The sequence below is a fragment of the Rosa rugosa genome, chromosome 7, assembly GCF_958449725.1.
Source record: "Rosa rugosa chromosome 7, drRosRugo1.1, whole genome shotgun sequence".
Taxonomy (NCBI): domain Eukaryota; kingdom Viridiplantae; phylum Streptophyta; class Magnoliopsida; order Rosales; family Rosaceae; genus Rosa; species Rosa rugosa.
Genome location: NC_084826.1, coordinates 21,468,766 through 21,494,365, shown reverse-complemented (window position 1 = coordinate 21,494,365; position 25,600 = coordinate 21,468,766). Strand labels below are relative to the sequence as shown.

At 37.0% G+C, this 25,600-nt stretch overlaps 2 protein-coding genes and 1 pseudogene across 3 annotated transcripts; 2 read left to right on the top strand and 1 right to left on the bottom strand.

Moving 5' to 3' along the window:
- The first annotated feature begins 1,067 nt into the window (after nucleotides 1-1,067).
- Nucleotides 1,068-3,187, top strand: LOC133722542 (homeobox-leucine zipper protein HOX11). The gene is made up of 4 exons (XM_062149422.1): nucleotides 1,068-1,518; nucleotides 1,710-2,038; nucleotides 2,199-2,278; nucleotides 2,453-3,187. Exons 1-4 carry the CDS (start codon nucleotides 1,254-1,256, stop codon nucleotides 2,814-2,816), a joined length of 1,038 nt encoding a protein of 345 aa, XP_062005406.1. The 5' UTR covers nucleotides 1,068-1,253; the 3' UTR covers nucleotides 2,817-3,187.
- A 7,295-nt stretch (nucleotides 3,188-10,482) lies between these two features.
- Nucleotides 10,483-21,744, top strand: LOC133722541 (ABC transporter B family member 9-like; annotated as a pseudogene).
- On the bottom strand, nucleotides 16,859-17,997 carry LOC133719830 (uncharacterized). Of its 2 annotated transcripts, none has more exons than XM_062146012.1 (2): nucleotides 17,349-17,997; nucleotides 16,859-17,028 (listed from the first exon to the last, which is right to left on the bottom strand). In XM_062146012.1, exons 1-2 carry the CDS (start codon nucleotides 17,605-17,607, stop codon nucleotides 16,898-16,900), a joined length of 390 nt encoding a protein of 129 aa, XP_062001996.1. In that variant the 5' UTR covers nucleotides 17,608-17,997; the 3' UTR covers nucleotides 16,859-16,897. The 2 variants fall into 2 exon arrangements, with proteins under 2 accessions (XP_062001996.1, XP_062001997.1); XM_062146013.1 differs by having other exon boundaries at nucleotides 17,385-17,997.
- Nucleotides 21,745-25,600: the final 3,856 nt, after the last annotated feature.

Below are 25,600 nucleotides of genomic sequence, written 5' to 3'. Positions count from 1 at the left end.
TAAGATTTCATTGTAAAACCTACCCAATTGCTATTATTTTCAGCACAAAAGTCAAACCGACTTCAATTTCTCAAATTCTATACCAGTTTCAGTTGATACATCATTTTCAAATAAAAATCTCTCATAGATAACGAGCATCTCATAATACTCTTGTGCAATGATATGCCTCTTACAATATGAATTAATTAAAATCACATTACTAGATTTTAAAATTTGAATTATTTTAAGAATATCTGAGTAGTTAATGGTGATTCCTCTAAAAATAATGATGAGATTGCAATGATTCACCTTCATGGGTAGAGACTTATTTAAAGTATTATGTAAAGCGTATGGTCAATTGATCTTAAGTTTTGGTGAGCACACAAAATTGATTTATGTAGTATCCAATTACGTGGAGATTAATTCACTGACCTAACCTGTTCACCACCATTGGAAGTACGTAGCCCACGGTTCGTACCGCCACTTTTCTCTTCCCGTGGGAGATTAAAAGGAATGCACGTACATGTGTTAGGCATATATATGTATCTAGCCACCTTCTAACATTTCAGAACATTAATGTATCAAATTTTAGCCGGGACTAACTATTTATTAACGCAAATTGTACACTGATTATTCATATTAAATGAAATTAGTTCACTATTGTATGAAATATAATACAACGTATCTGAAATAGACCTCGGATGCATGGTAGATTTCTTTCGGATTTACCAAATCTAGTCATGTTTGAGAATCACAAAAAAACAATAGTCGAAGAACACAATCTTTTGCAGCAGAGCCGGAGCATGCATGCGCTAATAATATTTTGACTACCAAAAGGATAAAATCTATTGTGTTTTTATTTTGGTCTGACCCCGACTCCGACCCGGATCTCTTTCTTTTCTCTTCTCTCTCTCTCTAGTCTCGTGTATGAACCGATGTATAATTAAATAGATTCACGTGCGTTTGTCAACCTGGATTTGTCGGTCAATTCCTCTCTCTCTCTCTTCTTCTTCTTCTTCTTCTTCTTCTTCTTCTCTCTCTCTCTCTCTCTCTCTCTCTCCTCACAGAACCAAAAAGAAAATAAAAGGGAGTTGTGTTTCTATGTTTACACACACATTACATTAAAATATGTAGAGAGTGGATAGACATAGGACTCTATTTATTAGACTTGTTCACTTTGGTCTCTCTTATTCATCTCTCTCTTTTTCTCTCTTTTTATACTCCTCCAAGGCCCTCCTCCCTTTCCACCATTATTTTTCAACTAACAGTCAAAAATGGAGCTTGCTCTCAGCTTAGGCGATGCTCCAAAGCAGTTTCTCTTCCTTGACAAAACCCCAAGCATGGGTAGCAACAAGGATCTAGGGTTTTGCATGGCCCTAGGAAGCAGGGAAAGCCGTGAAGGTTATGATCAAGAAGATGAGAGTAGTCGAAGAAGAAGAAGGGTTTCATCAGATCCACCTATTCAGCTCAATCTCTTGCCTTCTGCCCCGGTTATGAAGACTTCTTCTCAGCTTCGCTTCCCCTGGCTCACTGATAACTGTAAATAACTAACTACCCGTTCATTTTCTATGTCCTTTTTTGTAAATAAAATCCATGTCATGTGGGTTGATTTTCTTAGCACCAAAACACGTCCCGAGTCTTTAATTGTTGTGTGCTGAAATGGGTTTGTGTTTTTGGTTTTGTCTGAAATGGGTTTTTGATTAGATGGGTACTTTTGCATTTTATTACAGTGGCAGTGTCCGAACCGGCCGGTCTAGATGAACCAGGAAAGGGGCTGGATGTAAATCGGTTCCCCTTGGTGGCGGGTACGGCCGATGAGGCAGAAGACGCGGCGGCGCAGCTCTCTTCTCCGAACAGCACCGTGTCGTCGTTCCAGATGGATTTCGGTGTTAGGAGAAGCAAGAGAGACTTGGATTTGGAGGTGCTCGAGACGGAGAGAGCGAGTTCAAGAGCGAGTGACGACGACGAGAACGGGTCGACTCGGAAGAAACTCAGGCTCTCCAAGGACCAATCGGCTTTTCTTGAAGAGAGCTTCAAAGAACACAGCACCTTAAATCCCGTAAGTCAAAAAGCTAAAGACAAAACCAAAAATTCAATACCAAAGACTCAATCTTTGATTCTTTGCTATACATGTCCGTAACATTTATTTATTAGTTTTATGACCAAAAAAGAAAACATTTATTTATTAGTTGATTAATCTGTGACTTAACATTTTGCAGAAGCAAAAAATAGCTCTGGCAAAACAGTTAAATCTTCGTCCCCGCCAAGTGGAAGTGTGGTTTCAGAATCGAAGAGCAAGGTATTTTTATTTTCCTTACTCATTTATTTTTATTGTTTAAATAAATCTCAAAAAACCCATTACTGTTGTATTAATATTTGGGGCACTGTTCATGTGCACATGGATTTGGAATTATTTTGTTGCTTGTATTGTTTGGTGAAATATTCAATGATGTAATTCAAATTGATCACACAGGACCAAGCTGAAGCAAACAGAAGTAGATTGTGAGTACTTAAAGAGGTGCTGCGAAACACTGACAGAAGAGAACAGAAGGTTACAAAAGGAACTGCAAGAATTAAGAGCCTTGAAAACCTCTCAACCTTTCTACATGCAGCTTCCTGCCACCACTCTCACAATGTGTCCCTCCTGTGAGCGCGTCGTCACTACCGCCTCCCCCAACACTACTACCACCAACCCAACCACCAACACCACCATCAAGTCTTCTTCTCCTTCTTCTGGTCTAACCAATAACCATTCAAGGTTACACAGTCACGTTCCCTTTGCTCAAGCCCAGGCTCACATGCAGCCTCAGGTCCAAGCTAACAAAGGTGCTGCATGATTGAGATCGATCTTTTAGAAGATCTTTCTAGCTTGTTACTCCATTAAACAATCCATTTGTATATATTTTTGGGTTTTGGAGTTGGTTTTACTTTTATTTGTTTATTTTTGGGGGGTTTTCCCGATCTTCGTCTCTGTGGTTTCTCTTCTTTAGAGTTTTAGAAATCAGAGACTAGTTGGAGAAGGGTGATCATGATATATATTTGTTTATTGAGAAGGATGAGAAAGTAGGAACGATTTTGGTAGAAATCAACGAACCCCCTTCATTTGTGTTTTTTTTTTTTTTCCTTTACTTAATTAAAATTTCTTGTGTATTGATTGCACTAGTATTTTTCGTTATTATTTGTTATTGGAGATGATCGATTTTAGATATGGCATATGTTGTACATTACTACATTAATGGCTAGTCACGTTTTTCCAATGATCTCATCCTGCATGAGAATAAAGAAGGATATTATGTGGGATTTCCTTCGTGGTTTGAAATATCCTATGAAACTATGATTATTGAAGAACCCAGTACAGCAATATTAAATGTTCATCATATAGATCTTGCTTCTCTTGCTTACTTTTGCCTTTTGGTTACGTCTTTTTCTTGTATATCAAATATATTAATAGTAGAATCAATTCATGCAGTCGCAGAGTAGCGATCAATCTGTAGTAGAAGTTTGTCACCAGATAATAGTTTGTCTCCATGGAGTAATGTCTGTCACTTGATAGTAGTTTATGATACGCAGATTGTATCTACGGATAAAGAATATTTCCGGCTAAGAGATGAATATACACTCGGTTTAAATAACATAACCAATAATGTTAATGATTGTAAATGAAAGTTTATGATTCTGACTCATGAACATCTATATTTCTGACGTCTTTGAATTATAGGGCTATTGAAAGTTAGAATTTATCCCCTACGATTATAGATTCATCTGCAGCCACCGTATTGAAGGATCGTTCAAAGTCATCCTATGCATGCTTTGACGCGTTGTGCTATCATTTTCTGATTAGTTGCCATACATATTGGGGCAAGCCTTATGTTAGTGATGGGAGGAGGCAAATTTCTTATATACGCAGCCGTATCACGTAGCGATGCTGCTGCCCAATTAAAATCTAGAAAAAATTATTCTTATTTTGAAACTACTTCTGTTTTTTTAAGTCAAATACTCAAAACACTTCCATGTATAGCACTGTTTGGTCAGCTGTACCAAACACATGATATTGGAGACGTACGCAAGACTTTCTCTGGGAGGAGATCACGAAACAATTCCTCACGATTAATTTACTGTTGTCATTCATTAATCTTATCATAATTAATTTACCATCAAGTCAGCAGCTCAAAATCAATGTTGATGGAGCTTTCTTGCCTTCTAAAGATATTGGAGGTATTGGTGGAGTAATCAGGAGAAGTGATGGTTCTTTTGTTGCTGCTTTTTCAAAGTGTGTACAACATGTTTCATCTTCAAAGCAGGTAGAGCTGCTAGCAATCAGAGAGGGCATCGAGTTTCTGCGGCAGAGGGGCCTTCAAGACTCTTGCCTTGAAAGTGACTGCCAGGTTGCCATACAAGAGATTGAAGAAGAAGATTTTGATCTCAATGAAAATACCAATTTGTTGCTGGATATACAACAATGCAGTAAGATGGTACATAATCTGACATTCACTTTTGCTCCTAGAACTGCCAATTCTGTGGCACATAGGTTAGCAGCCATTGCCTATGAATCCAATACTACTCAAGTATGGATAGACCAAGCTCCAGAAAGCATTCTAGTTGTTTTAGCTTTTGATTGTAATTGCTCTATTTAATCAATAAAGTTCTTGATGATTAATCAAAAAAAAAAATCTTATCATAATTAAGGACATATATGTGTGCCTGCATTTAAGAGATAACGATACATGCATGAGCGAGCAAACAAGAAACCTTTCCATTTTGAGTAAGGATTTGGCATAGTTTCTTTTAGTTATAAATTTTTAATATCAACAAAAAAAAAATTGAGAGAAAATTTTGGGGTTTTAGAGAATAAAAATTTGGGTTCTTGAAATTATATTTACCTTCACTACGTTGTTTAAGTAAAAACGTCAATATTATTAATATTTAATAAGATAAATGTAACGCCCCAAACAACACCTCACCAGCTTAAGCGCGTCACAGTGCCTCAATTACCAAAATATCCAGATTTTATTTCTTTTGCCTTACGGCTTTTAGGATCTAAGTTAAGAATATCTTAGCTTGGGTTTTAAGAGTTCGCGGCATTGTAATGACTTTGATTTGATGAGGTGCAAATCGGGGCGTTTCAGAAAGTTTTTCCCATTTTCTTTTTCACTCGAAAGAAGGGATGTCTGTGTGAGTTCTTTAAAATACGGATCATCATGTCACGACCAGGGTGCCCTAGGCAGTCATGCCAAAGCCTGTATGAGTCAGTGTCTCACATTTCATTGTTGGCGACAGCGTAGGATTCAATTATCCGGATAGTAGTGAGGTACAGTCCACTAGATTGACTCATTAGTTTATCTAAAATGCGTTTCCTTCCACATTCATTAGAGGTAATATAAAGGTATTCGGTTCCATTCTCACAGTGGGTTCCTATATGATAACCGTTGGCACTAATATCTTTGAAACTTAACAAGGTTCGATTAGCTCTTGGTGCATACAGAGCGTTTGTGACTTTAAACATTGTGCCGTTAGGCAGCAAAAATTTGACAGTTCCTCGCCCTTTTATTACTTGTGATGATCCAATAGTCACAGAGGAATTATAGGCTATTAATTCAATGAATAATTGCCTATTCCTTAATATGGTGTGGGTAGTCCCACTATCAACTAAGCACTCAAGCTCTCCTCGATTCATTCCTACAAGAGTACAAGTAAATGAGAGGTATTATTAAATAATTCAAAAAAATATATCTCATATTCTTTAGAGTATTTCGATTTAGGTAGAATGATAATCTTTTCATTCTACTAATTTTTCTAGATGTATTGCTTTACATCTTTATAGTGCTACTTCGATATGTGTAGTAAATAAAATCGAATAAATTCAATGCTTCAGAAAAAAAAATTTGAAATTTATTAATAAGCCAATGATAATCAAATCAAGGTCTTGTTCAGAAATCTAATTCATCAAACCATTGTTTAAATAAACTTTAAGACCAAGCAATAGTCTAATTAAAAAAATGAGGCATTATGCCTTCACAACTGTCTTTGAAAAATAAAATAAATAAATTAAGCAGATCAGTCATAATCTGGAGCATCCATTGACTGAGCAAGTTCCTTGTTGCCATTGAAGTCTGCAATTGTGAGGTTTACGTCTGGGTCATGGTCTCCTTCTTCCATATAGTGAGCCTCTTGTTCTTTAGACTCCATATACCTCTTGTAAGTGCCTGCTACTCTGTTGCTTGCTTGACACTTCTTGTACCAATGCCCAATAATTCCACACTTATAGCATGGTTCATTGCCAACTCTTTCCTTTTTGACTGAAGGGTTCTTAGGTGCCTTTTGCACCCTGTTTCCATGACCACTAGGGCCAGCACCAGCATCTCTGCAGTCTGCACCATACATTGGGAGAGCCTCCACCGCCCATACCACGACCGCCATGTCCCTTTCCACGTGGTGCATTGTTTTCACGTGGGTAGAGATCAGCACGTCCAACCCCCTTTGCATTGGGGTTCTTTCCACCATTCACCTTGCCATAATTAGCCTCAGGAATTTTCTTTGTCCCAACGAGCCTGACATTATTGTTCAAAATAACCTCATTATGCCTCTCAACCACTTGCAGTAGGTTGATCAACTTATTGAAGGTTGTGATTCTTTTGTTGTCATACTCCAGCCTATGTACTAGTTCGCTAGTATAAGTGCTGAAGTAAGAAAATTGGAAAGAGTCTTCTAGATCATATCATCTTCTGTGAGTTCCTTTCCACAGAAATTGAGACGTGCCTTTAGGCGCAACATGTTCTTGTTGAAGTCATTGACCATTTTGTAGTCAAGCAAGCGGATTTCATTCCACTGAGCGGTCAGTTCTGGGAGCAAAGTGTCATGAATGTTCTCAAAACGTCCCTTAAGGGCATCCCACAGTTCTTTGGGTGTCTTCAACTGAAGGTACTCCCAGCATAGGCTAGGATCAATATGTCGCCTTAGAAACATTAAGACACTTGCTTTCACCTTGTTAGACGGTCCATCGTCTTTGGGGTTGGTGGGAGTTTTGATGGTGGTAGTGTAGTCTTTTACCACAAAGGCGATTTCCACATCGGAAACCCAACGATGGTACTCAAGTCCTTCTGAGTCCAAAATATCAAATTCAGGTCGAGTTGGATCAGCCATTTACATAAAAAAGAGAGAATATATATAAATTATGCAGTCATAAAGACATCCACGTGAATTATTTTCCAAGGAAATGAATTAGATTTCAAGACCAAGATTCGTAATGGTCACATTTTTTTCGATGCTATGTGAAAATACTTTATCACGGTAATTATGTATTTATAATGCGCATGAATTTTCATTATCAGGGCAAAACTCAATTTATATATAACATGCTAAATAAAACAATTATAGAAGGTAGTAACATAAATTACAGGACGTGCTCAAATTTCACAAATAATATATAACAAAATATATGCTACACATAATAACAGTAATAATATAGCATGCTCAAATTTCTATTAATAATTAAACATAGATAAAATAACAAGGCATGCTAAAACGATAAATATTATCTAACCATACAAGCTCAAAAGTTCTAATTGTAAATAATTAAATTTACTGGAGTATGAAATTAAATAAATAAAAGAGAACATACTTGGTTTCGAGAAAACAAGACGATCCTAGAGCACGCGTGTGTTGATGCAGGCGTGCGTAGTGATGTTTTTAGGCTTCTGCTAGGCCTGCTGATTTGGTTGGTTGAGAAAGTTGCGCACATCGACCTGCGTGACAAAGGTGGGCAGGAGGATAGATGTGGGCCAAGGTTGTCGTTGGCTGACTGACGCACAAGTTGCTTGGTGCGTGCAGAACGGCGGCTCGGCTTGACAGATTTGGGTTTTTTTTTTCTTTTCTTGGCTATTGGCTCTGAGCGTGCTGATAACGTGTAAAAGTAAAATGGGAAAATTCATCTACTCATTTCATTAGATAGTCCCTTTATATAGGGTGAGGATTACAATGGTAATAACAATTACAATAATGAGAATAATGGATGATTGAGCTGTAACGGCTAATTTCCTAATTCCCTAATTCATTCTTCATCAGTTACTTTGACGAAGGCACATAACGTGTTTTTCCTTTAACAGATTTCCTATTTTACAACATACTCTAAAATTACAGGGGAGCATCTTTCAGAATTTATTTAACTCTCCTATTATGTTCTCTCTGCAAATTATATTAATTCTATTCATTTTCATGATTAATTATTTGATTAAATTTTAAAAATTAAAAAATTGAAAAATTATATCATATTTAATTGTGGATAATAAATTATACCATATATAATACATGTGGCTGAGATGCATTTGTTCCTCACAGTCCCTTAAAATTGTCTCTTAGGTGAGCAAGCCTGCTACTTGCAATACTTTAAATTAAGAGAAAATTAGAAAGAAAGAAAAATACCCAAAAAATGAAGCTCCTATTAGGAAACACTCATTCCTATATTTTCTTTTAGTCTACACCCATTCACATAATTAAACCTTTCTTATAGGTTTTAAGTCTATAATTATGATTTTTCACGTTTTTTTAGTTTGACTATTTTACCCTTCTGATTGAATAGGTAAAATGTTTCTCAAATATAGCCGTTGACTTTTTAGTAAAATATTCATTTCACCTTATTTACTGGAAATGAAATAGAATAATCCAACACACTTGTCATTAACTTTCACTTGCTAATTTTGGTATTTCTAGATGAACCATAGGTATAACTGTATAATTTTTTCTATCATATAGGTGTTAAATATCATGTGAGTTTTAACATAAGCAAATTATTTAGGTACCTATCATTTAGAAATTCACAATTTGTACCTATCAATTAGGGAATAACTTAGGTATAATAAACCATAGGTAAAATTGCAGAATTTTGTCTATCATTCAAGCGTTAAACATCGTGTGGGTTTTAACATAAGCAAATGATTTAGGTACCTATTATTCAGGGAGTTCACAATTTGTACCTAAATCATTCAGAGAATGACTTAGGCACCTATAATTCAAGCTTTTGAATGTGGAGATTACATAACCTCCAACCCAGGTATTGATTTCAATTACTGGAATCAAGAGTTGATTAATTCTGGACGATGTCTTTGTGCAACCTTTTCAAGAGTTGCATCTACAGAAAGTTTGGGGATGGTGGCAGCTTTAGTAATTCTTAACAACAATGGGTTTTAATATTTATCCTACTTAATAGGTTTTTTTTTTTTTTTAGATAAACCTAATTAATAGGTTTGGGTGTATATTAAAACAATCTTATAGATGGGTTTAATCTAAAAGGTGTGGGTGAATTTGGGTGTAGAATCAAATTCCCCTTAAATTAAACTTATCAGTACGCTTTATCATTGTCTAACAATTTGAGTGCAAGAATTCTTGCGGTAGATGCACTCTATAAATTAATATTAAATGAGCTACTTAGCATATCTCAAATAGTTTCCTTACAAAGACCCAATTATATGAACTTGAAAGTTGAAATCCGTATAACTTTTTTTTTGTGGTTCCAATTGTTTTCTATCATACTTTCTACAACAGGCCTGCTTACCTAAGAGATAGTTTTAAAGGAATGTGAGAGATAAATACATCTCAACCACATATATTAAATTAAAAAGCTGAAATTATAAAAACTTAAAATTGTGCTTTTATTTTCAGAGAGAATCTTGCGTGGGGTGGACCGCACGGACACGTGGTGGGGAGGACCAATCACTGCCCAGCAGGGGGGTGTTTTGGGTATTGCACTTTAGGGAGTAGGGGCAGTTTCGGAAAAGATGAAAAATTTCATTTCTTCTGATTGGGTGGCCATAAAGCCACGTGGTGGGGAAACCCCCACCTAAGAATTTCTCTTATTTTCAACCATTATATTCATTTTTCCCTCACAATCCCTTAAATACTGTTCTTTAGGTGAGCAGGCTTCCTGTAGGCAGCTAAATGTATCGAATGTGTAAGTAGCCTTTTCAGAGGAGGATGTTGAAGAAAATATTCTAAAATTAGGATCACTGCCTCATTATCCTAAACAAGAAAAATATTACTAAAATTTCAATATAAATCCGTGGTACTTGATAATATGAATTAAAGTGTTATACAATTTGATTGCGTGTCTTTAAATAAAGACATAGTTATAAATAGCAAATTTTAGAATGGAAGCACGTGCATAAACCCTAAATTGAACTATACGGTTTTACTTCCACCTGAACAAGTATGAGTTTCTTATTTTGCTGGTCTCTACTCTCTAGGAGTGCCAGAGAGGAAGTATAAGTATAATAACACAGTAACACACAATATCAAAATAGTAGAGAGCCAGAGAGGAAGGGAATAACTAGCATATTTTCTACCTCTAGGATAACTAACAAATAACAACTTGCAACAACCTTAAAAACAAACAATTTTTTTAATTTTTTTATATATACATATAAAGATGGTGATGATCGTCAATTCACAACTTGAAAAGATACTTTAACCATGGAACCAGGAGGAGAGAGGACAATGTTTAAGAATAAAGCTAGTGAGCAAGATAAGCAAAGTGTTTCTTTTTACAAGTTGTTTATGTTTGCTGATCGGTATGACATTTCATTAATGGTTGTCGGAAGTCTGAGTGCGATTGGAAATGGGATATCGCAGCCCCTTATGACGCTCGTCTTTGGTGGTCTTATCAATACTTTTGGAGCTACTGACCCAGCTCATATCGTCCCTATAGTTTCTCAAGTACGTACATACCCTATAATACAATGTAAATGCACCTCCGTTGCCACCCAACATTACTTTTATTTTCTTATTATGGTTCATAGGAATAGCTAGATTTAATGGTAAATCTCATTTGTAAAATGTGATTAAGCATCAATATTCTAGAGATGTGTTTCTTTAGAAAATTGATACTAATTCTCATTTCATTTTTGTATACGTTATTTTTTAGAAGAAATGACAATTTTTAACCCCACCTCATGATGCTAGTAAGAATTGAACTATGACCTCCACACTGTCGGTCAACATGCACAACTCATTGACAGGGTCATTAATGTGTTTATTCTTAAAAGAAGCACAAATTTAGATAAATCCCAATGCTTTGTACTATGAGTTTCTTTTCTAACCAAACAAAAAGAAATCTCAATGGAGTCAGATGATTTCAATTTCCCCCCTATTCTCCTCATGTAGTATGTTTTCCCCCCTCAGTGTGCATGCTAAACATAGAAAAAGATATTTTTTTATAACTCTTGAAAAAAAATATTTAAATACTTGAATACTCAAAGCAAAGACAAAAGCAAAAGAAATTGGGATCGGAGAAACCCAATATACGATGCATAATGTGTGATAAGTTATATGTTGCAGCCTTTCTCATTTAATTTACTAATTCCTCCTTCATATATATGTTTCAGGTGTCTCTAAAATTTTTAATATTTGGCCATTGGTACCGGTCTTGCTGCATTTTTGCGTAAGTGTTTACTTTGATAATTAGGTGGATAAGTAGCCACACATAGTTGGCTTTTGATTATGTTTTAGCAATAAAACAAAGTCTAAAATTAGTCATGCTTACTAGTATATTGCTCGATGGTTGTTATATATGTGTAGAGGTGTCTTGTTGGATGGTGACTGGGGAAAGACAAGCTACTCGAATTAGAGGCTTGTACTTGAAAACAATACTAAGACAAGATATTGGATTTTTTGACACCCAAACTAACACTGGAGAGATCATTGGGAGAATGTCAGGGGACACCATTCTCATTCAAGATGCCATGAGAGAAAAGGTAGCTAATTTGTTAAGATACTTCACAAGTTAAATCACTACCATGAGTGGCATTATGCAGCGGTAGCTGCAATGGTTAGTTCTTACTCATTATATCTTGTTGATTTGTGATATATGTAGGTGGGGAAGTTTATACAACTCATTTCAACTTTTTTCGGCGGTTTTGTAATTGCTTTTATCAAAGGATGGCTTCTAAACTTGGTATTGCTATCCTGCATTCCTGTTATTGTCATTGCTGGTGGAGTCATGGCCACTGTTGTTTCAAAAATGTCAACATGCGGGCAACGTGCTTACGCGGAAGCTGGTAGTATAGTAGAACAGACTGTCGGAGCCATCAGAACAGTAAGTTCTTTAACTAGGCATTGATGTTTAATATCATTATCTAAAGTCAAATATAACGAAAAACAAGAGATAATTTTGGTTGAATAACTTCGATATCTCATTCACCTTACAAGAAGGAATTATATACAAATTACAATTGTGCCTAATAAGACAAGTACTACTCCTAAGGCAAGTAGTAAATCTAATAATACTACAGATATTACAGAATATTACAGATCACATAATATTACAGAATATCTACATAAATAAGGTAAGTATGACTCACGCCAACACTCCCCCTCAAGTTGGCGCATACAGATCACGAATGCCCAACTTGCCAAGTGAGTCATGAAATGTCTTGCTCGATACTGCCTTCGTGAGAACATCAGCTAATTGTTCTTCTGAGTGGACAAACGGAAAAGAGATAAGCTTAGCATCAAGCTTCTCTTTAATGAAATGTCTGTCAACCTCAACATGCTTAGTTCTGTCATGTTGAACTGGGTTGTGAGCAATATCCATCGCTGCCTTATTATCGCAATACAAATCCATGGCTCGTTTGGGTTTAAATCCCAAATCACGAAGTAAATTTCTTAACCAAAGTAATTCACAAACTCCATGAGCCATACCTCTATACTCTGCTTCAGCACTTGACCTTGCCACAACCTTTTGTTTCTTACTTCTCCAAGTAACAAGATTACCACCTACAAAAATGAAGTAACCAGAAGTGGATTTTCTATCCGTAACACAACCTGCCCAGTCTGCATCTGTATAACCACTAATATCCAGATGATTATGCTTTGAAAACATCAAGCCTTTTCCAGGTGCAGACTTTAAATACCTCAGAATACAGATCACAGCTTCCATATGAGTTTCACTTGGATTATGCATGAATTGACTCACAACACTAACTGCATATGCAATGTCTGGCCGAGTATGTGAGAGATAAATTAATCTGCCAACTAATCTTTGATAGCGAGCCTTCTCTGTAAGAGTTTGATTAGGGTACTCAGCCAGTTTATGATTCTGCTCAATAGGAGTATCAGCAGGTCTACACCCTAACATTCCTGTCTCTGTCAACAAATCAAGCACATATTTTCTCTAGCACAAGAAAATTCCTGAACTCCCCCTGGCGACCTCAATCCCCAAAAAATATTTAAGAGAACCAAGATCTTTCATCTCAAACTCTGATGCAAGCAGATCTTTTAATCTTTCAACCTCCTCTGAATTATCACCAGTAATTATCATATCATCAACATAAATAATCAAGGCAGTTAATTTACCTTCACTGCGTTTCAGAAACAATTATGTATGGTCAAAGTTGCTCTACTTGTACCCAAAACGACGCATAGCTTGAGAGAATCTTCCAAACCAAGCTCGTGATGATTGTTTGAGTCCATACAATGACTTATTTAACTTACACACAAATCTACCTCTTGTGCTTGCCTCATATCCTGGTGGTAGATCCATATAGACTTCTTCAGATAGTTCTCCATGTAAAAAGGCATTCTTTACATCAAACTGTTGCAAAGGCCAATCTAGAATAGCTGCTAGAGACATCAACACTCGAACAGTATTAATCTTTGCTACTGGAGCAAAGGTCTCCTCATAATCCACGCCATATGTTTGAGTATATCCCTTTGCAACAAGTCTTGCCTTATACCTGTTCACTGAACCATTTGCATTGTGTTTGATAGTGAACACCCATCTACATCCAACAACTCTCTTTCCTTGTGGAGGTGGCACCAACTCCCAAGTATTATTCTTCTCCAATGCCTCCATCTCTTCATTCATCGCTTGAGACCATTTGGGATCCTTGAGAGCATCTTGCACTTTACTGGGAACTGTTGTGAAATTTTAATTAAAACTCGCAAGCGCACGAATCGTCGTTAGTATAGTGTGCAAGTACGAGGTCGTTCCAAGTGATCAATTTAAATCCTAACCTAATTAATCCAAACACATAAACAATCAAACTAAAGAAGATATGGTTTTTGGATTTTTGAATAAAGAAATAATGTGAAAATTAAAGAAAGAAAGAAAGAAAGAAACAAATAATGATAAAACCTAGGGTTTCAGAATCAATCGCTAACAATCCTATTTATGTTTCAATGCAATTAACATATTCTTTTGTTTCTCTAGATGATAATTCCCGTATCTAAGTCCTTCTCAGGTACTCTAGACCATAGTTTTCCTTAAGTGTATGATGCTCTCCCTCTCGGGTAAAGATCTTATATCCTAACTATGCAGTTTATCCTTCTCAGGTATAAATTTAATATGCAAGACTCATTACGCTTTAGAAAACAAGGGAATCAAGCAAACCATTAGTCTTTCTCAAGTAATAATGTAATTTACCACACTTAATCACAAGAAGCTAATCAAATTATATTGCATCTCTGCTTCAAATTTGTCTTCCAATTACTATATGCAAAGCCCTAAGGTGATCAATCAAAGAACTTAAACATAAAGCATCAATTCAAATAGTGACTAAGAATTCATCATAAAGAAACTATAAATCCATCAATAAAACATCAAAGTACATAAACAATCATGATAGAGAATTATCCTAACCCTAGAAAAAGGTTTAGCAAAAGATAACTAAATAAAACATAGGAAAAACATAAAAAGAATGGAAGGGGAAAATAAGGGAAAGATGGATGAGTCATCTCTGCTCCTTAGGCGTCTACATTGTGCTCCCGAGACTCCTCCTCTCATGTAAATTCGTGCTCCCTTATATAGGGAAGATTTCTGCTCATCTTTGGCTTCATGTTTCCTTGTAAAACTTGGATTTAGATTCAGTTCTTCATTTGGAATGGGAAAACCTTGAAATATCTCTTGTAGAAGTAGGAATAAGTTCATCATTGAATACTCATCTGAATTAACTTCCTTGAAACATTAGGATTGATGATCTTGTGCCACGGAACTTGAGTTCTCCACAAATGGTTGTAAATTCCCGAGCAGATTTCCTGTCCGACCTATCTTCACTCAAATAATCATAACTTGCTCTAGAAGAATCGAAATCGAGATCCGTAAAATTCTACAGAAATTTGACATCCGTAGCTTTCCAATGATATAAGGCTCATTGTCTGATTCGATCTGAGTAACTCCCAGTAATTCGGTGAAGTTTGGTGTTCTGAACAGGCAGATTCTGGGACTTGGAATTGTACATTGCCTTTCAATCCTACTTAGCTCATTTTGGCTTCTTTTCTTCTTTCTACGAAACAAACCTACAAAAACACTAAAAGATGTAAATGAATCATAAATAAAGAGAACTAAACATAAATATCAAGATTAAGAGGCATAGAAATATAGGAAAATATGAGCACATCAGAACACATACAGAGGATAGTTGATTCACAAAAGAAGCATGAGATTTGGATAACCGGTGGGTGGATACAAAGTTAGCTACTTAGACTTAACATCTAAACTTGGTTCATATTGACGAGGTGGTTTACCACAGGTGGACCTAGGAGGCAAAACATACACACTATCACAATTATCAGAGTTAGAAGAAACACCACTAACCTCAAGAGTGGGACGCTCCTCAGGGATTGGTTGACAAGGGTTATCTGTATCTAAGAGGGGTGGAGGAGCTAGGCCTTCTTGAACTGCTAAATTTTGGACGTCGTGTTCGCTGGCATTCTCAGATGAAGATTGAACAGGGGAGACCACTGATGGAGAGGGAGAGACTGAGTGATTAGGAGCTTCTTCTTGAAGGGTAGACGATTCGACAATTGTATTTTTTGGTTCGGAACTTGCAACGCTCTGTTCGGCAGTTACATGATGAAGGGTAGACGATTCAGCAATTGCCTTTTCTGTTTCGGAACTCGCAATGCTCTGTTCGGCAATTGCCTTTTCTGTTTCTGCAGGAGTGTCATTGGCTTCAATTGGCTGAATTTTAATCCCACAAGACTTCTCTTCCAAAAAAAGTGTGTTTCTCCCCCTGAAGTGAATGATTGATGGGAGAAAAATAACATGCATCCTCATAAAAGGTGACATCCATGGTAACAAAACTTTCTGTGTAGGAGGATGAAAACACTTGTAGCCCTTCTGATGAACACCATAGCCCACAAATACACACTTTAATGCCCTGGCATCGAGTTTGGACCGTTGATTCTTAGGAACATGGACGAACACAACACACCCAAAGACACGAGCAGGGAGATTAGAAAATGAAGGGACAGACACATGATTTGAAAGGGCAGCATATGGGGTTTGACCATTGAGAACAGAGGAAGGTAGCCTATTGATGAGATGACAAGCAGTGAGAATTGCATCTCCCCAAAGATACTTACGCATATGAGCACTAAATAGAAGAGACCGAGCTATGTCAAGAACATGACGATTCTTTCTTTCTGACACCCCATTTTGTTCAGGGGTTTGAGGGCAAGTAGTTTGATGAATAATCCCATGAGAATGAAAGAATTGGTGAAACTGAGAATTGACAAACTCCCCCCCCCCCCCCATTATCAGAACGAAAGACTCTAATATTGGCTCCAAATTGATTTTGAATTAGAGCAAAAAATTCTTGGAAAGCAGAGAAGACTTCATATTTGTGTTTCAATAAAGCGACCCAAGTAAGACGGGTATAATCATCAATAAACAAAACAAACCAATGTTTGCCAGACAAGGTTGACTCACGGGAAGGTCCCCAGACATCAGAATGAATAAGCTCAAAAGGAAAAAAAACTCCTAGTAGTACTCAAAGGATAACTAGTACGATGACTTTTAGCTAAGACACATGACTCACAATGCAACTTAGACTCATCAATGTCCAGAAACAAGGATGGCATAGATTTCTTCATGAAAATAAAGGAAGGATGTCCCAATCTCCGATGCCATAGCCATAATTCTTCAACTTGATTAGTAACCCCAGTCGAAATCAAAGCTGCTTGGACTGCCTTCTCCGGCTTCATTCCGGCAAACATGCAATCCAGATGGAATAGTCGACCCCTCAGATAACCCCTGCCGATTATTTCCCTGGTGAGGAGGTCCTGAAAAATCACATACAAAGGAAAAAATGTTACAGAACACCGAGATTGAGTATTAAGCTGAGGCACAGATATAAGATGATGAGAGAGATCAGGGACATAAAGAACATCATGTAGTGTCAAAGAAGGGGTGAGACGAACAGACCCTATTTCTAAAACAGGAAAAGAATCACCATTAGCATTGACAACAGAGGAAATAGAGGGTGGATTGAGAAAAAGAAAGAAACTACGATCATAGGTCATATGGTCAGATGCTCCAGAATCAATTATCCAAGTATTGCCACCAGTAAAGCCAGAAATTTTTAAAGCAACTCCAATCTTACCATTACCACCGTAACTTACGGATGCGGTATCCTTACCAGCAAAGTTGGTGTGATCTGGTTTTGTCACCGCAGCCTTTCCCTTGGGTTTGTTGTCCTGAGGTCGGGGCCTATCAAAGTAGCCTGCTGGAAAACCAACCAACCTGTAACAGTTTGCTTTGATGTGGCCTGGATTCTTGCAGTAGTTACAAGTCAGACTTGAGGAGAACACAGGGGAAGAACCTTGAGGAGAGGGACGCAGAGAAGAAGGAGCTTTCACCATGGTGAATATGCAGCGGAAGGAAAAACAACAAAGTACTTGGAAATATAAGAAGGCAACGGTGATGAAAGGATCAAAGGACAAGGAACAAATCCAAGCACAAAGAACAAGAGTCAAGGATCAAAGAACAATGAGTCAGAGTCCAGGATCGGATCTCTGCTTTGATACCAAGTCAAATATAACGAAAAACAAGAGATAATTTTGGCTGAATAACTTCGATATCTCATTCACCTTACAAGAAGGAATTATATACAAATTACAATTGTGTCTAATAAGACAAGTACTACTCCTAAGGCAAGTAGTAAATCTAATAATACTACAAATATTACAGAATATTACAGATCACATAATATTACAGAATATCTACATAAATAAGGTAAGTATGACTCACGCCAACATCTAAGTTATCAAAGTACATAACTAGCTATGTTATAGTTAAATTTGTGCATTATAGGTTGCATCTTTTACTGGAGAGAGGCAAGCGATAGAAAAATACAACCAAAAGCTGAAAATTGCCTACAAAAACATGGTTCAACAAGGACTAGCCACAGGGATTGGACTTGGTACATTCATGCTTATTGTATTTAGCACTTATGCACTTGCCATATGGTACGGATCCAAAATGATCATTGAGAAAGGCTATAACGGGGGCCAAGTCATTAATGTTCTATTTGCAATGATGGCTGGTGGAATGTAAGTATATTAGTACTCTATAATCTACATTTTGGGGCAAAATTAGGTGTTTTTCTTTTGAATCATGGTAATGCTTACTTAATTTTTTGTACTAGGTCACTAGGACGGACATCACCGTCTCTCAATGCATTTACAGCAGGGAAGGCTGCTGCATACAAAATGCTTGAGACCATCAAGCGAATACCAACGATTGATCCCTATGATACTACTGGAGTTGTTATTAAAGGAGAGGTCGAACTTAAAGATGTGTACTTCAGGTATCCTGCTAGGCCAGATGTGCAGATCTTTGCTGGATTCTCATTACATGTTCCAAATGGCACGACGACTGCTTTGGTTGGGCAGAGTGGAAGTGGGAAATCAACAGTGATAAGCCTGGTAGAAAGATTCTACGATCCAGAAGCTGGTGAAGTGCTTATAGATGGTGTCGATTTGAAGAATTTACATCTTAGATCAATAAGGGAAAGGATTGGGCTTGTAAGTCAGGAACCAAATCTTTTTACAACAACAATAAAGCAGACATAGCATATGGGAAAGAAAATGCAACCGAATAGGAGATTAGAAGAGCCACAGAGCTTGCAAATGCAGCAAAGTTCATTGATAAGCTGCCCCAGGTGAACCTAATTGTTTTGTACGTTGTGTCAACCATTTTGATAATATGTAAGGATTTGTTCTATGTAGTAGAGAATCACGTGTTTCTTTTTTTTTTTCTTTTTTTTTGAACAGGGGCTTGACACAATGGTAGGTGAGCATGGAACATCATTATCGGGTGGACAAAAGCAAATAATTGCAATTGCTAGAGCCATTTTGAAAAACCCAAGAATTCTGCTTCTCGACGAAGCTACAAGTGCTCTAGATACTGTGTCTGAACGAATAGTTCAAGATGCACTTGTGAGATTAATGTCAAATAGGACAATTATTGTTGTTGCTCATCGCTTGACAACGATTAGAAATGCTGATGCAATAGCAGTGGTGCATAAAGGGAAAACCATATGTACTCTATCAATCTCAATCTACAATAGACTTGTTGTCCAAATAAATTTGTTGTTCATTTGATTTGTAGGTACTCATGATGAATTGACCAAATATCCAGAAGGAGCTTACAACCAACTAATTCGCATATGCAGGAAGGAGCTAAAGAAAAAGATACGGAACCAATTGATCTTGATACTAGTTTAGATAAATATAACACTATGCGTAGCTTTGGAAGCAAGAGATTATCAATAGGGACATCTTTAAGCAGAGGTTCATCAGGTAGCCGGCTATCCTCCACCATTTGCAGCTTTGGTACTCCTGCTCTAGTTAACTGCCACGTAATTGAAGTACAAGACAGGAGAGCCTTGGAAAACCTAAGGTTGATCCTGAAGAGCGTAAAACAGTTTCCATCAAAAGGTTGGCAATGCTGAACAAAAATGAGCTTCCAATTTTGCTTCTTGGCGCCATTGCTGCAGCTGGTCATGGAGTAATTTTTCCTGTTTTCGGCTTACTACTCTCAAAAGCCATTAAAATGTTCTATGAACCACATAACGAGCTACGAGAAGACTCAAAAACATGGGCAGGAGTGTATGTAGGGATGGGATGCTTTGCACTGGCTGTCATTCCAGTGCAGAATATCTTATTTGCAATTGCAGGTGGAAAATTGATAAAGCAAATTTGTTCCTTGACATTCCAGAAGGTTGTGCACCAACAAATCAGTTGGTTTGATGATCCTGCAAATTCAAGGTGAGATAAACAAACAGTATTTAAATGAGCTTTAAGTTATCTTATACATTTTAACTGAAACATTGTGTACTTTTAGCGGTGCCATTGGTGCAAGGTTGTCTTCTGATGCTTCAACCGTGAAGGCTCTTGTTGGTGATGCTTTAGCATTGATTGCACAGAATATAGCAACAGTCATAGCAGGGTTGATTATAGGTTTTACAGCTAACTGGAAACTAGCGCTTATAATTTTAGCCATGTCGCCATTGCTGATTATGCGAGTACTGCAAACAAAATTTCTTCAAGGGTTTAGTGCAGATGCTAAGGTCAGTCGAGTCTTTCCCCACGTACAAGTTATTTATATTCTAGACTTAATGTGCTGCTAATATATTAAATTTACCTACAAGTTTTGTATGAAGAAGCAAGACAAGTGGCAAATGATGCAATTGGTAGCATTCGAACTGTTGCATCATTTTGTTCTGAAAAGAAGGTGATGGAAGCCTACGAGAAGAAGTGCGATGCTCCTATGAAACAAGGAGTACGGTTAGGAGTAGTGAGTGGAGTAGGTTTTGGCTTCTCGTTCTTCGTAATGTTCTGTACAAATGCGCTAATTTTCTATATTGGAGCTATTCTTGTGAAAAATGGGCAAAGCTACGTTTGAACAAGTATTCATGGTAAGGTTTCAAACTTCTTCCTCGTTCCATTCCTCTTACATCCATTCATGAGGGTTTTTTGCTCTGATTCTAAATCATTATTTTTTAGATATTCTTTGCTTTGACAATCTCAGCAGTAGGGGTTTCAGAATCTAGTGGTATGGGTCCTGACTCCAACAAAGCAAAGGACTCAGCAACTTCGATATTTAAGATTCTTGACAGCAAGCCTATGATTGATTCGAGCAGCGATACAGGCATAACATTATCGAGCATAACCGGAGAAATTGATCTCAAGCATGTTAGCTTCAAATATCCCACAAGGCCAGATGTGCAGATATTTAAAGACATTTGTTTGAAAATACCCTCTGGAAAGGTAGTTACAAATCATGACTTGGTGTATTACAGATACTGCAGCATGATGCTTAGCTTATTACTTTTTTTTCTACACAGACTGTTGCTTTGGTTGGAGAGAGTGGTAGTGGGAAATCGACAGTGATCGATAGGTCTCATAGAGTGATTCTATGACCCCGATTCAGGTCGTGTACTATTAGATGGAGTGGAAATCAACAAGTTCAAGCTAAACTGGTTGAGGCAACAAATAGGTTTGGTTGGTCAAGAACCAATTCTCTTTAACGAATCCATTCGGACTAACATTGCTTATGGCAAGCGTGGAGATGTAACTGAAGAAGAGATCATTGCTGCCACAAAAGCATCAAATGCACACACCTTCATATATTTACTACCTCAAGGCTATGACACCTTTGTTGGGGAACGAGGGGTTCAACTATCTGGAGGGCAAAAGCAAAGAATAGCCATTGCAAGGGCTATTCTAAAAGACCCGAAAATCCTCTTGCTCGATGAAGCTACAAGTGCACTAGATGCAGAATCAGAACGCATAGTACAAGATGCTTTGGACAGTGTTATGGTGAATAGAACAACTGTGGTCGTTGCTCACCGCCTTACCACGATTAAAGGGGCAGACATAATTGCTGTGGTGAAGAACGACGTCATTGCTGAGAAGGGTAGCCATGATTCTCTAATGAATATCACTGAAGGTGCTTATGCATCTTTGGTGGCACTTCATTCTAACTCAACATGAGAAGTAAAACTCAGATGAGTACTAATAACTGCATTGCCGAATATCATAGGCACATTTGTAGTGGGTTTGTGATTAAAGACTACAAATGTTTTAAATTTTGTTTGGTTTGGTTATAAATTTAACTAGTACTTAGAGTAAATTCATGTTGTAATTGTCGCCGGTTGCTATTTGAGTAGGATGGTCATGTTTGTTGTAGCTAGAGGAAAAGCAATTTAAATCTTTGACATAGTTTTCCAATAATAATAAGCTTAAATTCAAATTCTTTTTATTCCATGCCATCATTTTGTGTAATGGAACAAGCAACAGCAATCATGAACTGCATTTTTTTTTTTTTGGTCAAATAGTTCATTCATTAACAAAACAACTATAAATGTAAAAGAAGTAGATGTACATAAGGAAGCAAAGGTCCTAGACCCAGAAGCCCAATAGACAAAAGCTTAATTAACCTACATCCAACAGAAAATAACACACCGAGGCCCAAAAGCTCAACAACAACCAAAAAAACCCTAGATCTAAAATCACAAAGCACTGCCTCCAGGAGACCAGCCGCCATGGCTGCTGACCTCCAAGTTGCAGAGGCCAGAGGGAGTAACATCAGCCAACGCTTCAGAAATCTGCATATAAGGTCTATTTCTCACTATTTAGCAAAATATGAAGTAAAAACAACAACATTATGAAGCTATATGCAACGTTTTTGCTAATTTCCCCAACCACTAGAAAACCAATGCCACCAGCGCCAATGAAGCCTCAAAGCAAAAACTGCAGGGGCTAGAACTCAATATGAAGTCCAACAATCCGGGAGGAAATCAGCTGTCCCATCCACTCCTATGTTGACATATGGCATCTCACTTAACCGCAGCTAACTCTATTAGCAGAAAAAAGAAAAAAATGTTGGAAAAATAACCCAATTAACCGGCCAACTGCATATATGATGATAAATAATCCCTTAAGTGAATTATTAGCTAGGTACCGGCCGGCCTCTTTGTTCTGCTTTATGAACTTCACTTGCAGAGTTGCCGACAGTCTTTACTAATTAAGTTGGAGTCGCTATGTGTACGTTTTGCCATGAAAGACTTATTCGATGGGTTTAATGCATTAATTAATTGTTCTATAAAGTCATGAAAGCAGAGCAAGCAAGCAGCTTATAACCGAGAACTTTACATATTTTCAACAAAATTGGTTATCAAATGATCTTTTACTATGTTACTCAATAATGTATAATCTATATTTTAAAATTAATTAGAATATAATTACTATTTGTAGGATCTCACGCACATGGCAGTGATGTGTCTTATTTGTGCAGACTCATCTCCCCATAGTGAGACGCGTTTTGGGTGGGAGCCCAAGAATAAAGGCATGAAGGTGGAGCTTAAAGCAGACAATATCTTGCTATGCTGTATGGGCTGTACACTATTAGTCTAATAGTAGTGATAATGTTTACACTACAAATTTATACACACACACATTTATATATATTTATATTAGAAATATCAATTTTCGAAAAAATACTACTGCATATTTTATTTTTGGATAAATGCATCCAAATAACAAAAACGTTAAAGTTATTATCGTGTAGCTATTTAAACCATTGGAATAATGAGAAGATTGGCAATACGCTGAAAAGAATCAAGTAGTTTCCTGTTGAGCTGAAGCTTTTGCCTTTTGATAATCCTCAGGGAGAGATACAAGAACAGATCGAGAAGGTGGGTTTTAAGAGATCTACAGAAATTTGAGAATTTTAATGAGGAACTTTGGCGACAACACTCACGAGTGAACTGGCTAAGGTAAGGGGACTGAAATACAAAGTTCTTTGATGCGGGTAGCGTGAACACGATAGTAAGAGGCTCCGTCAAGCGTCGAAAGCCATATGAGATGAGCTAGAATCCACTAGCAATTACGGGCACAGCCGTAAGAAACATAGAGAAACTTCTCTAATATTTGGTTTTTTATTGATAACTTGAATGAAAATTACAATCTAAGAGGTGCCTTATATATAGGGCACATAACATAAACCTAATACAACTAGAAAACAAAAAGAATAATTTATTATAGACTAAAACTAGAAAACCTAATTACACCTCATTAAATAAAAATCAGAAATAGAATCCTAGATACTAAAGAATATTACGCAATCTCCCAACCAAGATTTTGTTCGAGAATCACGATATATCCAAAAGAGTAATTTATGATTAATTTCATCATTAAGAAGCCTATTTGAATACCAATATCCAATATTCAAATCATTCTTCTTAATGTAGAGACGCTTCTTTCTTTTCGAGATTCTTTGTTGAAATTGGCTAAAATCTCGTCCTACATTAGTCTCCTCCACTTGAAAAGAACTCGACCTCGAGTTCCTCTTGAATGCAGCTCGATCATTAGTAGGAATAAAACATGATAAGCCATCAACTTCAATATTCTCAAAGTTAAAAGGTATCACCATGAATCTAATACCGTAGACAAGTTTAGAATAAGCATCTTGAAACTTAAGCTCCTCCACTTGAAAAGGAATGGCCATTGACTTCCCTTTGGGTTGGTCTTGAACACTATTAAGCATGCATGACATGGATATCGATGTGATGAATGAATCAGCTTCCTTGTCTTTAATAAGTTTCTCTTCAATCTTCAAAGTGGCTTCTTCATATTTCTTTTCACACATCTCAGGATGGTCATTCTTGATGTTCTTCCTTCTAGGCTTGATTTTAATTTTGTGCACATCCCACCTAAATAAATATGTGTTGCTTGCAATAACCACCATTGACACTTTCATGCCATGGTCTTCCAAAAAGCACATTAGTGTCGTCCATGTCAATCACATGACAAGTAATCTCTTCTTTATAAAATTTTCCCATGGAGACAGGAACTTTACAAACCTCTGTTACTTGTGCATATTCATCCTCCCCAAATGGAATCCAGTATGGATCACTTAGCTTCACTGTCGGTAATTGAAAATAATCCACAACTTTGTTTGCTACAAAGTTCTCTCGTAGACCACTGTCAATTATTACAGAGCATACCTTGTCTTTGGTGATACATGTAGTTCGGAAGTCGTCGTAATCCGGCGTTGTGAATATCCAACGTTCCATGTTTCTTCTTTTTTTTTTTTTTTTTTTTTTTTGGATTGATGAGGTTGTCCTAGGGCAAATCCCTTGGCATATTCCTCTTCAACGAAAATTTCTTTGATAGATACTCTACGACCAGCGTCGTTGAGGTTGGTGGTAGTGAACTTCTCCCTTGGATCGTCGTCTGCTAAGAAGCGGGCGATACTCGCTCTGATACCAAATGATGCGGGAAGCGTGAACACGATAGTAAAAGGCTCCGTCAAGCGTCGAAAGCCATATGAGATGAGCTAGAATCCACTAGCAATTACGGGCACAACCGTAAGAAAAATAGAGAAACTTCTCTAATATTTGGTTTTTTTATTGATAACTTGAATGAAAATTACAATCTAAGAGGTGTCTTATATATGACACATAGCATAAACCTAATACAACTAGAAAATATAAAGAAGAATTTATTGTAGACTAAAACTAGGAAACCTAATTAAACCTGATTAAATAAAAATCGGAAATAAAATCCTAGATACTAAAGAATATTACGTTTGGAATCTCAGTCAAGATTTTGCTCGAGAATCCCGATATCTCAAAAAAAGTAATTTATGATTAATTCCATCATTAAGAAGGCTATTTGAATACCAATTTCCAATATTCAAATTATTCTTCTTAATGTGAAGACGCTTCTTTCTTTTCAAGATTTTTGGTTGAAATTGGCTAAAATCTCGTCCTACATCATTCTTTCACAATTTTGCCAAATATAGAGGATGAAGGAACAAGGTAAAGAGGGTTACAGATGCTAATGG

Bases quoted from the DNA above. Each gene is read 5' to 3' on its own strand.
- LOC133719830 (XM_062146012.1), bottom strand. From the start codon at position 17,607: ATGGTGAAAGCTCCTTCTTCTCTGCGTCCCTCTCCTCAAGGTTCTTCC. The intron at 17,029-17,348 runs GTAAGATTGGAG...GTGATTTTTCAG, and splicing joins CGTAAGTTACGGTGGTAATG to GACCTCCTCACCAGGGAAAT.
- LOC133722542 (XM_062149422.1), top strand. From the start codon at position 1,254: ATGGAGCTTGCTCTCAGCTTAGGCGATGCTCCAAAGCAGTTTCTCTTC. The intron at 1,519-1,709 runs GTAAATAACTAA...ATTTTATTACAG, and splicing joins CCCCTGGCTCACTGATAACT to TGGCAGTGTCCGAACCGGCC. The intron at 2,039-2,198 runs GTAAGTCAAAAA...AACATTTTGCAG, and splicing joins AACACAGCACCTTAAATCCC to AAGCAAAAAATAGCTCTGGC.